Source organism: Branchiostoma belcheri, unplaced genomic scaffold (assembly GCF_001625305.1).
Source record: "Branchiostoma belcheri isolate BF01 breed outbred unplaced genomic scaffold, Haploidv18h27 scaffold157, whole genome shotgun sequence".
In the NCBI taxonomy this organism is placed as follows: domain Eukaryota; kingdom Metazoa; phylum Chordata; class Leptocardii; order Amphioxiformes; family Branchiostomatidae; genus Branchiostoma; species Branchiostoma belcheri.
Genome location: NW_017803013.1, coordinates 53631 through 69922, shown reverse-complemented (window position 1 = coordinate 69922; position 16292 = coordinate 53631). Strand labels below are relative to the sequence as shown.

The 16292-nt window shown below is 40.9% G+C and overlaps 2 protein-coding genes across 12 annotated transcripts; one reads left to right on the top strand and one right to left on the bottom strand.

The window, feature by feature from the left end:
- The first annotated feature begins 1141 nt into the window (after positions 1–1141).
- LOC109465735 (low-density lipoprotein receptor-related protein 11-like) lies at positions 1142–7267 on the top strand. 5 transcript variants are annotated; one of them, XM_019763141.1, is made up of 6 exons: positions 1143–1887; positions 3554–3769; positions 4135–4215; positions 4834–4947; positions 5168–5245; positions 5342–7267. In XM_019763141.1, exons 1-6 carry the CDS (start codon positions 1284–1286, stop codon positions 5833–5835), a joined length of 1587 nt encoding a protein of 528 aa, XP_019618700.1. In that variant the 5' UTR covers positions 1143–1283; the 3' UTR covers positions 5836–7267. The 5 variants fall into 5 exon arrangements, with proteins under 5 accessions (XP_019618699.1, XP_019618700.1, XP_019618701.1 ...); XM_019763142.1 differs by lacking the exon at positions 5168–5245; XM_019763139.1 differs by having other exon boundaries at positions 5168–7267.
- Positions 7268–7424: 157 nt separating this feature from the next.
- LOC109465738 (protein-L-isoaspartate(D-aspartate) O-methyltransferase-like) lies at positions 7425–15389 on the bottom strand. Of its 7 annotated transcripts, none has more exons than XR_002139985.1 (10): positions 15320–15389; positions 14858–15059; positions 13554–13658; positions 13089–13120; positions 12563–12667; positions 11980–12100; positions 11598–11683; positions 11261–11445; positions 10482–10541; positions 7425–9750 (listed from the first exon to the last, which is right to left on the bottom strand). XR_002139985.1 is itself a non-coding variant. In XM_019763148.1 (10 exons), the coding sequence occupies exons 1-9, from the start codon at positions 15365–15367 to the stop codon at positions 10663–10665; spliced, it is 891 nt and encodes a 296-aa protein (XP_019618707.1). In that variant the 5' UTR covers positions 15368–15389; the 3' UTR covers positions 7425–9750; positions 10631–10662. The 7 variants fall into 7 exon arrangements, 6 of the variants coding, with proteins under 6 accessions (XP_019618707.1, XP_019618704.1, XP_019618710.1 ...); XM_019763148.1 differs by lacking the exon at positions 10482–10541 and adding an exon at positions 10631–10669; XM_019763145.1 differs by having other exon boundaries at positions 10482–10559.
- Between the last annotated feature and the right edge of the window lie 903 nt (positions 15390–16292).

Below are 16292 nucleotides of genomic sequence, written 5' to 3'. Positions count from 1 at the left end.
CGAAGAATGCCAAAAATTCAAAGGAAAAAAGACCAAAAATGTAAAGAAATGAATTCGAAGAGTAGATTATTCGCCATAATATATTCTGTGCCATTTGTTCAACCTTCATGACCACGTAGATTTCATAGTGAAAGCTAATTTTTTTTGCAAAACTTTTTTTTATTCGCACGCGCGCATCAGTTTTGGGGTTCCCAGAGGATGTCATCCATATAATCAAATCAACATGGCCTTACAGAATTGTGTAGAAAAACCATGTTGAACAAGTCAATCAGAAATAACACACTTTATCGATATCGCTTCAATGGTTTGAAAGGGGTGACGTGGCACTTAAGACAATTCTTCACTCTCTTGTGGTGAAAGGTGTTATTATGTTGGGTGTTGTGTTCAATTACGCTGTCAGTTTCTTTAAATTAATGAGATATGGAGAAATACTTCCAGACGTTTCGCGAGAGGCATTTTTATTTCATGACTGAAAAGTGAAAGGAATTGCAAAACTACGAAAACCACGCTCTCGGCTCTGGAAAAGCCATCACTGGAAACCGAGTGGTGACGAATGAGGAACTTAACCCATTTGACAAGCATGCTATATGGGTTCCCTTTTTAATATAGAGGATATGGAACTACTCTAAAAAGACTTACCAAGAGGCAGAGTGCTGGACAAATGTATACAGATGCAGCTAACGTAACTGGGATGAGTTCATGTGGATGAAGGGAGTTGTAGTAATTCCTGTTGTGTTTAAAAATCCGGTGTGTGCACAGTTTGCTCCCCTTTCTGTAGAAAACCATTCACGTCTGTGAACCTCCCTTATAAAGCTAGGCTTTTCTGCTGACTACTAGTATACTTGAGTTGAACTCTGCTATGAGGAAGATTTCTTGCTGACACTTGGCACAGAAGCAAGTAAAATAGCTTGCATCAGCTTAACTTAGCTTGGCTTGGCTTGAAGGAAATCCAACAGATCTGCTACAAGGAAATGACATTCCTCATTTTCTACCAGATGTTTGTAGCAGGACATGACGATTTTTGTTTAAGACAACTATATGCGCAGCCCTGGCTTTTGTTGAAGACTACTAGTTTTTCTAGCCCCCGGGCTCAGGTGCGTGATGGGAATGCGTTCTCACCTGGACGGACGGGTGACGTCACTCCGCACAGGCGTACTACACATCACATTCGCCATTTTGGAGAGGAAGAACTGACAGATGGCAGCGTTCGGCGTCTGACCGTCAAGGACGTCTTCACGCCGTTTGGATGAGGAATGCTGTAGTCTGAGACTTTTAGGGAGAAAATGGAGTATTTACGGAAAGTTTTGTGTCTGTCCTTGCTGCTCTTGTCCGCTAGCGACGCTTACCAGGGGGATGAAAACATCTCGTCTCTGCTGAAGCAGCTGGAAGAAGAGCTGGTGCAGGGAGCGGAGCCGGAGTGCGAGGATCTGTTCAGGACTGATCTCAACCAGATCATCCAGACGACAAAATCCCTGGAGAACAAGGCGTTGTTCCTGGACTCTCCGATGGAGGTGGTGGACCAGGAGACGTGTTTGGAGACGTGCTGCGCCACGGACGGCTGCGACACCGCGGTGTACGAGAGCGGAGCGGGAAGCGCCGACAGCAGCCGGAACTGCTACCTGTTCAGCTGCCAGGGCAGGTGTTTCTTCGCCTCGCACTCCGGCTATCTCAGCATGACCAAGCGGGACCCGGGCGACCTGGAGCCGCTGCCAGCAGAGCCCGGCATGGAGAGTGAGGAGATGAACCGGCCTGTGACCACTGTGCCCACCATAAAGGCAGTCACCACGCACCGCGTCCCCTCCACCAAGAGGCCGCCGCCTCCAACCACCAGGCCTCAGACGCAAAAACCCCAGACTGTTCCCGTACCTGAGCCCACCGAGCCCCACGGTAGGGTACTTCATTTTTTTTTTAATAATAGAATGGTTCCACTACAGGAAACAAACAAAAACGACATAGGTTAGAATGTTAAAGGGCACGCTATGGCGAATGGCTTCCAGGCATTTAAAGTAAATTAAGGGTTGCAGGGTTGGCATGGTTATTGTGTTTTTAAGATAGGCTAAACTTGTTATTGTGGATTATCAAATCAAGACGCAGATTTCCACACCGAGTGAGAATGTCACGATTTCTTGGAAGATAAAAGCAAATGTTTGTCCCCTCCCTTCCCTGGAAACTGTGGCACTTGGCTTGTATTTAGTCATCCATAAATTAAACAAACAGAGGAACAATGACTCATGGAGTAGAATTTCAGGGGCCTCAGATACAAATAATGAAAAGAATATCAACGTCTGACGTCAAAAGCCATGAAGCAATCAACAATGAATTGAAACTCTAATGGGTGCCCTTTCAGGCTCTAAACAGGATCACAGCAATGTCTTTTATTGAGAGAAATACCCACAAAAACCACTAATGCAACCACTTGTTATGTACCCAGGACGACATGCCATATGGTGTATGGAGCATAAATTCTGGCTTGATTTAGGACAACATCAGGGAGAAATGCTGCTGCTTTGAAAGTCCTCATCAACACGGACTCCTGTTGTGGAATAAAAGAAAATGAAGTTTTTGGGAGACACATATCTAAATTTGCACAAAAAAAGCACATGGCTATGGTTGTGATTAGGTAGTATGCAGTTTAAATGGCAAGGCAAAGGGAAAAAGTGATCCTGAACATTTTCAGTCAGATACTGTACACATGTCAGTAGCATGATGTTGTATTACCTGAGAAAATGGTAGTAGAACAATTGTAGAGTGGTTATCATGTTTCAAAGCACTTTCCAAGAATTGGATAGATTGCTATTTCAACAAAGTTTCCAAGTGTGTACCAATGTATGTGCATCTTTCACACAAAACACGACTTGGTGTTACATCTGTGTGTTACACCCACTTTATCTGCATTGTGACAAAACCTGGTCGAACAACTTGTCCAGTTTGCCAGCATAATCAGCACAAGACTTTCCAGGTCACTGGTCATATCTGACAGTAACAATCTTAAGTTTCCTTTTTACATGGCTACAGGAAAGAACTTTTAGGTTGCTCACATACCAGAACTTATAGCTTGTGTTTTCAATGTTAGTCTGCTTTGCTTAGTTTGCTAATAATAAGAATAAAAATAACCTTTATTGTACATACAAAAATAACCTTTATTGTACATTCATGCCCTATCGGGCTAGGTGCAGGTGAACAGATGAAATAGGTAATATAAAGTTACATGTTTGTAGTACAAACAGCTCTAAAACTACTCTAATACAGAGGTTCGACTTCTTCTCGTTTCTTTGTGATGTTAAAAATTTAATTTGAAATGGATTTGTATAGTACAGGATGATCAAAGCGCATAAGAAAGATAAATTTTTAAATATTAGACAAGTATTGGAAGAATGGAAATGTACTTGTAATATATCTTAAAAGATAAATTCTTTCATTACTATATAAACTACAATCAATAACAATAATGAGTCAATTAGTAGCTGTCCTCTTTTCCAACTAAACAGTATTCAGACTACGTTTCTCGCTGTTGTAAAAGCACCTTCAACATTTCTGTACATTTTTGTTGCAGTTGTGGAGCTTCAAACTGTAAAAGTTGAGGTCCCTGAGCCAGTGCATCCTGTTGTGGTACAACCTGCAGTACAACCCCAGCCACAGCCAGTGCGACCCACAGAGTGTAAGAGATGGGAGTTCCAATGTGATGATGGCTCCTGTATCCACATGGCTTATGTGTGTGACAACCTGTACCAGTGTATGGATGGCTCAGATGAGGAAGTGTGTCAAGGAGGTAAACTCAAGAATGTACTTTGATCTCCCTGTGCTGAAGTTTTTCTTATAAATTTTGGGATGACAATTCATGTTTTACAAATCAATGAAAAAAAAGTTACACCAGTACATGGATTCTGTCTGTAGGTTTACTTTCATATGTAAAAATTAGGATACTACATGTTATTGTTTTGTTACAAATGACACTGCAGTCTCTTTAATTCTGATGTCCCCAAATCAACTTTCTACATAGTTCAGATATCCTAATATCATTTCACTTTTCTCTCATTTCTGTTCTTAGTTGCTTTTCAGATTTTCCCAGAATGGGCTAAATACTCATGCCAATGTTTTAAGGGAATCATAACTCACCAAGTGGTTTGTTTCCAGTTGCTCGGGAGCCAGAGGCACAAAATGTAAAATCTGCAGTGGTCACAGAGGCGCCAGATGGTAACCAGGCATTGCCTGCAGGTGTGTCTCCAAGGTTGCCCCCCACTTCTCACTAACCCACTAACCCTTGCTCACCTCTTAGCATGTAGATCACTGGTGGTACTCTGCTTGCTAGAGTCCTGCTTTTGTGTGGCTGAAAAGGTGGTACATGCAGTAGTAATACTAGTAGTAGAGTTGAATTCGATCGACTGCTGTTGAAGAATACTTAATCTCCATGAAGCTGTTGTGAAAGGAGTGTAACACTTTCTGACCGTCCTATCCCCAGGACAGCCAGAAAATATTTAGTTATGATCTTCCCTCCCAAAAGAGATCATGGAATAGTGTAGCAGTGAGAATGAAGAGTTGTTATCCAGAACTGGATGACATTTTGTAGGTAACATTTTGTAGATGACAACAAAGATGTACAAATGTATGACATTGCTACTTCACTTCAGTAGTTAAAACATGTGCACAGGACCCTAACATTTTCCCTGCTGTTGGCTACATACTCACAAGGACTCACTACCATTTTTCTTTCCTGTCAATGCATGGAGTTACTAGAACAGATGCTGCCTTTCCTTTTGTTTGAGGAAATTTCTACCAACCAACAGAATTAGGAAAGGATCACTTTGGAGAATTTACTGAGTTGTTTGTCCACAGAACCACCAGTTGAGCCTGAGCTAGTGTGTGAGCCTGTGAGGTGCCGTATGTACTGTGCCTACGGCTGGGACACAGATTCCAGGGGATGTGAGATCTGTAAATGCAAATTTCCAGGTAACGTCTCCTTTGTAACATTGCAAGAAGTACAGATAGAATAGTATTTTTATAAGGGCATGCTTTACAAAACAACATCTTTTGCTCTATTGGAAACTTATGACATCTTGATAATCTGACAAGCTTCAAAGTTTCTATTTGTAACTGGTCAAATTGAGCTGATTTTCTGTCTTGGTGGTGGGTCGGTGTTGATGGTGGTTGGATTCTTGTGTTTTTCCAGATTTCCTTTCTACAACAGTGGAGCCTGTGTATGGTGGAAGGCTGGTGACAGTTGCTCCCACAAAAGCGGCCACACATGGTAAACCTCACCACACCTCATCTAAGCATCACTCCACTAAACATACACTTCCACCCAAGCCAGTTTTGCCAATAAAACAGAAGCCGTTTATTACAGAGGAGCCACCATTTGGTAACGGCAGTCCGGATACACCTGAATCCGTGGACAAGAGCCAACAACAACCACGTGTGAAGTCCACCCAACCGCCAAAGCCTGCAGAAAAGACAGCAAAGGCAGCGGCAGCAGCACCAGCCCCTCAGGGCAAGCCTGGCGTACAGGTCGCCGTGGTGGAGGTCAACATTAGTCATGAAAAAGGGGTCCCTGCTGCACCAAACCCAGCAACCTCCCCTCCTGAGGCTCAGCACGGAAAGGCAGAGCCTCCGACCAACCAGGAGGCTACACAGTCGAAGAAGGGGCTGAATGCTACACCATCACATCTTGCTCCAGAGTCGGGTGCAGTTTTACCCTTAGCTCTGGGGCTGGCAGTAACGGCCCTACTCTTGCTGGTGGTCGGGTGCAGGCTGAGGCAGGTGAAGGGCAGGCTGAAGTATGGCAGGTCGCTGGCAACTAATGCAGAGGCAGACTATCTTATCAATGGCATGTACCTTTGAACCCAAGCAGATCATGCCGTCAATAAGGTAGAATCTGAAATGCTAGCTCAAAAAACTTGCAAAAGCTGGTGGTAAAAAATGAATGCTTCAATGTAACAGTGGACAAGAAGATATTGAGTACTGTCGCTGGTATATAAACTACATGTACTAACAAAGCTTAATGCATTTGACATCATAAGAACACTACTCTGTAAGAAAGTTTTACCGCAACATCTAAAATATTCAGCTCATTTCTTTAGTTTGTAGCAGGTGAGTTCATACAGCCATATACTGTAGGATTCTTGGAGATGTTTTATTCATGTACCAGCTAAAACAATTCAACAAATTCAATTTTCACTCTAAGGAAAATCTTGAAAATATTGTAAGACATTTCAAGACACTCTGCTCAACAAAAACATAGCAACATAAAAATGTGGGAGTCCTGTTAAGTATGGTGAGCCACTGTGATTGCAGTACTTTATCTGAGTGCTTCTGAGGTTTCCATATACAAAATCTCTCTGGCTTGACAAGCTTAAGGATTTCTGGCATATAGAGTACTGATAAAATAACCAGTTAATAACCACTTTTTAACATGCATCTTGATGTGTGCTGCAGTATCAAAGAAACCATGTTAAGTATTCTTGTATGGTACCAAGGAATTGTATGTGGTTTCAAACTAATCATGAATGTAAATTTGTAAATATAAGGTATATGATTGGGACTACATTGAAGGCATGTTCTTTTGTCTATCTTGCATATAATTTGTGCAAATATGTTGGTATAGATGGCTTCAGATCAGATGGTTATAGATTGTATTTCAGACCTGGTACTAGTATATAAAATGAACATATGCAATTTCAATGTTCTACATTGATTTTTAAGTGTATTTAGTGCAATGTCTTGCAGATTCGGTGTGTTGTATGTAAATTTTGGTTGTTATATGTATATTTATTGGAATGTCAATCAACGTCTTCTGGTCAATGACAAGTTGGGCAGTGTTGGGGGGAAGTTTTGTACATGGCTGTGTCCTTGATCATGAGATGGTATGCATGGTGAGTGTTTTCAAATTGTTACTACCAGAGAATGGCTTTGATATACTAGATGGGAAGTACATGTACTAGTAGTTTGTCTGAGCTATGGAAAAGCTCTTGAATACCTGTATTAAAATAAAGTGTGGGGTGGATGAATCACAACTGTATCTTGTGATGTGCCATTTAGAGGTAATAACTTTCCAGAATTCTGGAATCTTTTGCAACTTCAATTCCACATTTAACCAGGATGCAATATTGTACATGCTGCAAACATTTCAATATTGGAATAGGACAACTCTAAAGCTAATTAAGATGTGATGATTGTAAATGGTTTATTATGTTGGTAGAATGGAGGCTCTTGCAAGGTGTTGTGCACCTTTCTATGGATGTGGATTATTAAACATTGTCTTATGAGGGTAATTCTGGCTTCTGAAGTTTGTGATATTATATCTTTGGTAGTTCAGTCTCAGCACAAAATTAAACATTGGTATATTACATGGAACTGCCCATGTTTGTATTGCATATGAAGAAAATACCCTAGCAGGATTAGATTCAGAACAAAATGTTATAAGAAGCCCAACATGTCCATGTACCAAGAAAATGTATGTATCTTTGCAGTGCATGAACAAGTTTCTATAGTGCACTTGAGATTACTGACTACATGTCAGACGAATAGCACAAGCTACATTCACAATACGAAGCTCAAGTCTTTAATAGCATCTTATAAAGGTATACAACATGAGATCTGGTGTAACCTTAGGAACATTGGCTCGCTTTGTACACATACATGTACAGTATTTCTGCAAGAAAAAATTGCAGTGTCAAGTCCAGCTAAATCTTTTCTAAATTTCATCACAAGTTCACATTTCCTAGACTGTCCTGCACATAGGTGCACTTCATTTCCTTTACAAATGAGGCCAATATTCTTCCATTTACACAGAGAAGCACCACTCCTAAGCAGGAAAAAAGTAAACAAGTTTGTGTAATTTATTTACAGCTACAAAACCTTCCCTCTTCTCAAATGTTTTATACAACTAGCTCAACACAAACTACTTAGTACTGTAACAGATTTGTTGGCCTGCTAAGTCAAGCTAACGACCATATGAAACCAGGAAGACACAGAAACGTACCACAGAGTAATAGGCAACTTGACTTTGGTACATTCCATAATATCATACAATGATCCATTATTTTTTCTTGTGTACATGTACAAACAGAAGCATTTGCTTACTGTTGAAAAGCAGCCTGAAGATGAACTAGGTTACCAGTATTATTCAAAATAATTCAATAGATGTTTAAACAACTAAAAGGTAGACCAAAGCATATGACCTTAGCATAACACTCTGGTGTATACAGCACAACTTAACGGCCCCAAAGAAGGGCTGTAAACAAGATTTGGGGCTACACCAACACTGGAAATAAATCTAATGCAGGTGGGGGTGTTAACAAGCTGCCATCATGTCACTTTTTCCTAGAACAGCCTTTAAGTAGTGTGCTGGACAGCTCTCCCAGCATCCCCATCACACTTCCCTATGATCTAAAGCTAACACACATTTATATAGCTGCACCTTGAAGCACAGTTATCCAGCTGTAACATACAACTACTGTGTTATGTTTCAGATATACATGACCCACTAGATGTACTTCTATCACATGTGTTCATTCTTACTTCCACCCTAAAATTCCTTGCCCCTTCTCTCATTTTGAAATGACTCTGGGAACCATCACATGGTGGGGTGGGGGGGAGAGAACACCATGGGAAAATTTAAGTACATCAAGTAGCACATGTGTAACTCTGTAAGCTTTCTTCTGTACGTCAATATCATTACCATTTTCAACATGACTGCCTCTGCAAAGATACCTTGAAATGTAAAACTTAAATCTGTTTAAAAGCAAAATTCAGTCACTATTGCCATAAGGAAAACTACCAGCATCAATAGTTGATACTGATTTCTAATATTTTCAATTCATACCTTGTAATCATATGCACATTTATTTTGTAGAATTATTTTCCAAAACATGAATGCATATGGCTGGGCAAAAACCTGAATAAAAAGAAGGGGGCACCATAAAACAATTGCATTATGACTAACACATTGTAGAATTAGGTGCGAACTTTTCGAAACTCAAATTATTTATGCAACCATGAAACGAGTTCAGTTATACAGGTTCATGAATGAACTACTGTATCTAATCAGATACAAAGAAGTTACAGCACAGGTTGGGCCACCTTTGCTGTAACTTCAAGCATTTAATTGTTTCTAAAACTTTTTAGGGATAGGGTATAGCGAATAGAGATGTCCTAGAAGGATATGGAAAGGGATACCCAAAATCGAACTGGATGGAGGTCATCGGTGGCCTATGCCCTGCATGGGGCCAAGGGCCTAGGTAAGTAAGTAAAACTTTTTCCCAAATACTACTTTTGATGATAGATAAATTTAGAGTGGGAAGTTAGTACCCCACTTTGTCAAGTCGTTCACATGAGTGATTGGGGATGGAAGTCAAAGGAAAAGAAGGGCACTAACAACACATGAGCAATTTCTGCAATTTCCCCACTGATTCACTGTGTGGAACTGTATCAACAGAGAAGACAATCTGAAGAGTATTGTTAAGTTCTCAACTATTTAGGGAGAAGAAGGAAGAAGTATCCAGTTGGACTTAGAAACGAGACATGACTGCAGACTATTCCCATATCTGAGGATGAGAACTCAGTAGTCTGAGGTTATCTTGGCCTCCCACATAGTGACTGTCATGTTACTAGGTTGGCTGTCTTGCTCAGCGTGCAGAGTGAAGTTGTGTATCAGGCAGCCCATTGTTGGCTGGAAGTCTTGAGTGTTGGTTGGGGATACGGCACAGCACAGCAAAGCAGAACTCCGTAGGGCAGCACCCCTATCAAAGCTCACCTCTGTAGGGCAAAATATTTCAACTTCGTATTACCACCAGAAGTCAAGACTGTGTCGCTGGTGTATATAAAGATAAAGGCCAGTTTATATTATATTCACATCATATTAGTGCATGTAGTCTGCTCTAACACTAATCACAAATTTTGTTACATCTGATGTTTAAGGTGTAATGGTTGGGCACTGATAGATGCCTCATGTATATGACACTTGACAGCAAAAACAGGAGTAGAGAGCAAATTATAGAGTCATATTATACAGTGCACTACACTGTCTTTCTTCCCTTAAGCATTTCTATGCTACTATACCTTTAAAGTAACTACCTCATCAGTTATTATTAATTGCAACATCCAAAACAAGGACGAATGTCCAACAAGGGATGCTACTGAGAATCATAATAAGTTAGTACACAATGTACTAACAAAACACCAAAATTCCAGGTCTATTCATTGACAACTCATTAACTCTATTAGTACAGTAGAGACAAATCATAATTCATTAGTACAAATGATTACAGATTAGTAAATGATGCACTACCAGACTACTAGACTGACTTATCTAGACAGACAGCTACATGTCTCCCAAGAAAATAAAAATTCAGCACTTCAGAAAAATGATAGATAAGCTTAAGTAAGGCAGAGTTTGAACCACAAATTTCAAAATACATGTACTGGCTATACTAAATAAATGGACTATGATAGTATGATTACACTATTTTGGGTTTCCCTGCTGTTACCTGTTCTGTATCAGGCTTCAACAGTCAGAAATTTACAAGTAAGTGCAGAAGTCTGGAGGTCTGTAAGGAGGATAACGACTTGAAAAGAAAGGAACAGAAGAATACATGACAGAGCAGGTAATGAAGGAAGGAGGGTAGGAGAAATTTACCTTGAAAAAGGTAGAACTTTGTGGCATCAAGCCTAATAGCTGGAAGACAACGAAGCTTGGGATTTACCATGATTCATTCGGAGAGTACCCTCCATCCAAATATAAACACACCAACATAAAGATCATAGAAAGGCAGTAGCCAGAAAAGTACATAATAGAGTGATGGTAATGACCTAAGTTTATCAGAGAAAGCATATTCAACCTTGCAAATTGGTGTCACGTTTTCTGCTCAATAAGATCAGGCATATTCCCAGCAATCAATGACCATGCTAAGTTCTAGTGAAACAAGAAGCTAAAAACTCAGCTCTCTGGCCTGGTAAGCACCAGCTGCCACATCTGCACCCCTCAATGTACACCTGAAAGGGGTGATCCTGCAGCACTGAAGATTTCTTTCAGTTAAATTGCAGCAGCACAAAAGGGCTGTTAAGATTGCATTGGGTTACAAGTTAGGGCTGAAGCTTGCAAAATAAAAACAGCAAAAAACAATCCAACATTTTGAACATTTTAAACAACCTACAGTTACTCACCATCCCAGGTAGGATGAGGGTTTCAGCACGAACAAGTATCAAAAGCACCCCACAGTGGCACGGAACATTGAGGAGCCCAGGGCATGCAGCATGCCAAACTTACCACCTGACCCACCTTCCTGGCCACTGTTTCTCCTTACTAGTTAGTGGCACATAGATCACCCCCATCAGGTTCTTCTTCCGTATGGTGCCATCTGGCAGCTTGTCTACCTGCTCCAGGTTCTGGTTACCACCTGCAGGCCCCACCGGTAGGATCAGCCGGCCGCCTGGCTTCAGCTGGTCGATCAACTGCACAGTCACAACATTAAGTCCATTAACGGAACTCTCTTCCATCATAACCTTCACCAAGGGAACAGAACAGCCTTTTCCCACACTCTCATAACTATTTAATGTAAGACTAACAACAATTAGGTCCAAAGTATAGGAAGATGAGGACTTACTGCCTGTGGTATCTGTGGTGCAGCAGCGCCAACATGTATGGCATCAAATGGTGCATCTTCTGGAGACCCCTGACGACCATCTCCAACTGATGTTAGTTAACACAAGACACGTAATTCATTATGGCCCAACAGTGTACAATTTTAATATCGGTACTCTGCTATGAACTCCTTAGTGAGCAATGATATGCAACAATGACCCTACCCTTGCAAGAATTTGCTACAAATTTAAAAGTCACTTTGAACCTTCGCAACTGCAACATGAGCAAAATTACAATTGTTATATACTAAAAGGTCCATTCTCCTATGAGTATTAATACCTCTATCATCTTGCATGATTGTGAATGTTGTGCATGAAATCAAACTTGTGTCACCTTATACTTACGAATAAGCTTCATCTGTCCTGTCTTCAAGAGTTGTGGATGTTCCTTGTTGACATTGGCAATGGACATATTTACCAGTTCATCAATGTGATCTATTCCCACAGCCTTACCTGTGGGGCCAACCTGAGATGAAAAATAAAGACAGTTATTCTTACAAGATCACAGAAAATCTCCAGTGATTGCTCCATTCTGATGTCTTTAGACATCTTTTCTTTTGCGATGGACATCTTCAACTGTGTCTAGGGGTGTCCATTTACATTTTCTATAAAATGATGCATATGGTCTGTATTACCATACTTTTGAGTTAATATTTGCCTATCAAATTACAGGGAAAAAGCATTCTAGGGACTTAGAAATCCCAACATTACTTGGGAAAACATGCTTGTGGACCTCTCTACATTTTGGTCACTACTTTTGTTTTCGTCTCAGCATCTAGTCAAGTTTGGTGGAAAAGCAGTAAGAAGAAAAGTTTATGTTCAACAAATTGGTATTTCCTAAATGATGCCATTTGTCCTAACTCTCAAATTCAAAATAAGAGATTTATATTGCATATAAGTGGATACAGCATACTAGTGATGATCATACCATAAGTGCCATGCAGGCAGTAAGGTAGCCACTACCAGACCCCACGTCCAGCGCTCTGCTACCCTCCTGTAAATGATCCTTCAGGATTTCCAAGGCATGTGCATGCTGGAGGAAGCCAACATGTTACCAAACAATGAAACTCTGACTACAGACAATTGCTAAGGGCTATACCATTGTGAAAGGTCAACATAGCAGTAAAAAAACACTTTTGGCTTCCTCCTCCAACCTTCCCACGTACATATATACAGTGTATATATACATGCATTATAAACTATGATAAAGTGTTAAATTTTACTTAAAAACAAATAAATGTTGAGGACTCTGTGAGTAGCAATTTTTCGAATGGTACAGCCCGAAATATTGCACATGTTTTCTCCCTTCTTCAATACTGGTAACACACAGCCAAACATTTTCATCATGCAAATGGAATTTCTAGGCTGCTCATCAAGAAGACATAAAAGTCAATAAATCTATCTGACTTGGGATTTAGAATTTAGATACAAATCTGATGAGGAATAAAACCTACCATGTGTGGTGCACTAATGGTTACTCCATATCCTATGAGAAAAGATGTGTAGGAAAAATTGTAAACACTTACGCAACAAGCATTAAAATGTAAAATGTATTCTGCACATAATATCGTTTATAATCTTATGACACAGCTACATGTACGTAGACCAAAACAATTGTTTGAATGAGTTGAATTAACTTAAGTCATGCAGACATGCACATAAATATCGATTCCTCATCCCTCCAACCAAGCCCTTGACAAATATGAGAACAAAAGGGTACCTCAGCAGGAAGAAGGTTAATGGGTTGTACATAAATGTAGGATTGCATGAGGTTAATGCCAAATGCTGTGTGGCATCATTTGGACCTTTACTAGTAGCATATAGGATATATGTGAGATAATGTGACATAAGGAGACTTTCACATCTAGGATAGAAGTGAAATTGGTAATAAACTGGTAATAATGCAAAGAATACCTTACCTATGCTCTGTGGTGAGTCCATATATGGACTGAATCTGCAGTAGTTGCCTCTGTCTACTTGTTTCATGGCATCGAAAACTCTGTCTGTCTTGATGATGCCATTATCTGGGAATCAGATACATGTATCTCCAATGTTACATCAATATCACTGGGGTATGTGTGACAAGAAGTGTGCAGGAACACCCCCCCCCAACAATGACTGGGCTCGAAATACTTTATTAATGTTTTCTGCTACATATGATTTAGACTACACATGTACTTACAATATATACTATGTAATCAAATCATAAATTCATATGCTTCATAAGCATGTGTTTGTCATCACACAGTTGAGTTAACTAAAACTATTCAAAATTTCAAAATCCTGCAGAAAAATGCTGAACAGATACATTTACTACTACATCCACTACATTTTGTATATAATATAGTACATGTACTTGTAAAACCTTCTGGGTACAAGCTCTATGTTGGTGACCATGACTACTAATGTCCACTTATATTGATTTTTCCATTGATTGCAAAAAAAAAAAAACACACACTGACAACGAAGCTTCTGTACTGCTCAAGGACAATCACATGTACAGGATATACAGCAAATGATCACATTTCTGTTTGACAGACAAGCGTGGAAAAAATACCTCAAGAGCTGTTTAATAGATGGCAAACTGTCAATACATAGTTACTTTTTAAAACATCCTTGGTCATATGCAGTGTGTTTCACACACAAAAATCTGCATTATAAGCAGCAGGGGCTTATAAGTTTAATAATTTGGAGAAAGAACTTGTAAGTTTTGTTTCTGGTTAGGATTTTTCTTTGGTTCATGATAAGAAGGTGTGGCAAGAAAACTTGCAATATTATGGGACATACAAATATATTAAGTACGATGAGCATTTCTAAATGAACAGCTAGGCAATGAGTAAAATCTATACTTTCGATCCAAACTTCAAGTTCTATGCTAGACTTGTCGTGTGCTATTTATAGGGGGCGGGGCCGTCATCCTACCTCTGCGAGTGTACGTCCGACCCGTCATGTTGATTTTGGCGACCTTCCAAAACATTTCAGGGCTCCAATTCCTCCATACACAGGCCTAATTTGGTGTCGGTGATTGCATCGAAAATTTTCACCAACTACGGCGCCTACGGCATCCCAAACTTTCCCAAAACATCGCATCAACACTTGACCTAAAATGGCGGGACACCAAAACAGAGGACGTCGGGCAGAAATTTTCTCCAAAAACTAACAAAAAGCGTTGTTGTCAACACTTATGTGGGATGAACATGTGGTCAAGATGGTTGTGACTTACTTTTGAGCTGGCGGATAAGGTCGGCGTTGTTTTTTCCGTGTGATTTCCAGGCCATGGTGGCGATGTTGCGAACATTGGCGCCCACCAGGAACGACACCACCAACACTGCGGCTGCGCCACTGCCACGGCTACCCACAAGTCTCAGCGCCATGCACGGCGGCAATCGAAAACGTCGTCTGAAATGCGCTGATTTTGCGAATATCTGAGGAAATTTAACATCAAATTTTGCCTACGGTGAAAGATAAAACGTTTTAGAAACGGCTTAGTTTATACCTAGTGTTCCTGACCAATAAATTCAGGCGAAAGCCAGAACTTTCTTCTTGCATTCGCCACGTAAACAAGCACCTAACCTGGGAGTGACACTTGCCCTTTAACCTCTTGTTCAAAGCCAATCAACAATCAAACTTCCATGTTGTGCACTTCAATATGAATTATGAATGCTATAAAACTATTATATCCTACATGACCACCCAGAAGCTCAGACGCAGCTGTAGATCGGGTGATGAGCATCCCCGGAAACTATTATCAACCAAGAAGTTGATAATAGTTTCCAGTTTCAAGAAGAGGTTTGACGAGTATATGGAAACACACCCGGTCGTCGGGTTTACGGAAAAACCTGGGCTGTCTACCTTACCAGGCTACCTTACCAGTCTACCTTGCCTGTCTAGGACGTCAGGCTACTGAACTCCCCCCATCCACAGCCTCACGAACAGCAAGACTTCCAAGCAGCTGCGCCCCCTGGCGGAATTCATCAGAATTCCACCCACTACTTTGGCACGTGCGTGTGCACAAACCTGTGCAGCATGGAGTTAAACATAGCCTGACTAATCGCGCTCCTGGCTATGACCGAGAGAGAGGCCTTGTTAAGGGACTGTACGATATTTACCGGGGGGAGGGCTGGTGCACTGGGGGGGAGGGGGGCCTACATCAATTTCACATCCACATAGCCTAGCGGCGACCAATGGGTGACCAGCATTCCGCGCCACGCCCACTTTGCGGTCGATTCCATTTGACAATGGGGTTGAACAGCATCCTTCCATACGGCGCGGCAGGTAATCGGAGTTGGAAATGTCAGATAAACAATGTAAGAATATTTTCGAGATCATACCGCCTGGGTAACAAAGTTTAATCGAGACAACAAGGTTATCGGCAGGACAGGACTGCAAGGCCTCTTTTCTTACATTTTCACAGACAAAGACTTGGCCTAAGATACTGTTTTGTACGCCGCGCGGCCGACGTAAGCACCAGAAGCCCAGTGCCGAAATGGTTTAACTCGGCTCGGTAGTTATTTTGCTCCAACTATTCAAAGACACAGAATTTCAGAAAACAATTTACAAATGTATCTTTTGAACAAGTTTGAGAAACATCTTTTTCAACCATATCTTGCTAAAGCGCGGGTTGTGGGTGTGGCCGAAATGCTGCCCGCCTATTGGTC

Bases quoted from the DNA above. Each gene is read 5' to 3' on its own strand.
- LOC109465738 (XM_019763145.1), bottom strand. From the start codon at position 15,367: ATGCTCATCACCCGATCTACAGCTGCGTCTGAGCTTCTGGGTGGTCAT. The intron at 13,659-14,857 runs GTAAGTCACAAC...TCTGATTCCCAG, and splicing joins CCTTATCCGCCAGCTCAAAA to ATAATGGCATCATCAAGACA. The intron at 11,446-11,597 runs GTAAGTCCTCAT...GTGACTGTGCAG, and splicing joins CACCACAGATACCACAGGCA to TTGATCGACCAGCTGAAGCC.
- LOC109465735 (XM_019763139.1), top strand. From the start codon at position 1,284: ATGGAGTATTTACGGAAAGTTTTGTGTCTGTCCTTGCTGCTCTTGTCC. The intron at 1,888-3,553 runs GTAGGGTACTTC...TTTTTGTTGCAG, and splicing joins TGAGCCCACCGAGCCCCACG to TTGTGGAGCTTCAAACTGTA. The intron at 4,216-4,833 runs GTGTGTCTCCAA...GTTTGTCCACAG, and splicing joins TAACCAGGCATTGCCTGCAG to AACCACCAGTTGAGCCTGAG.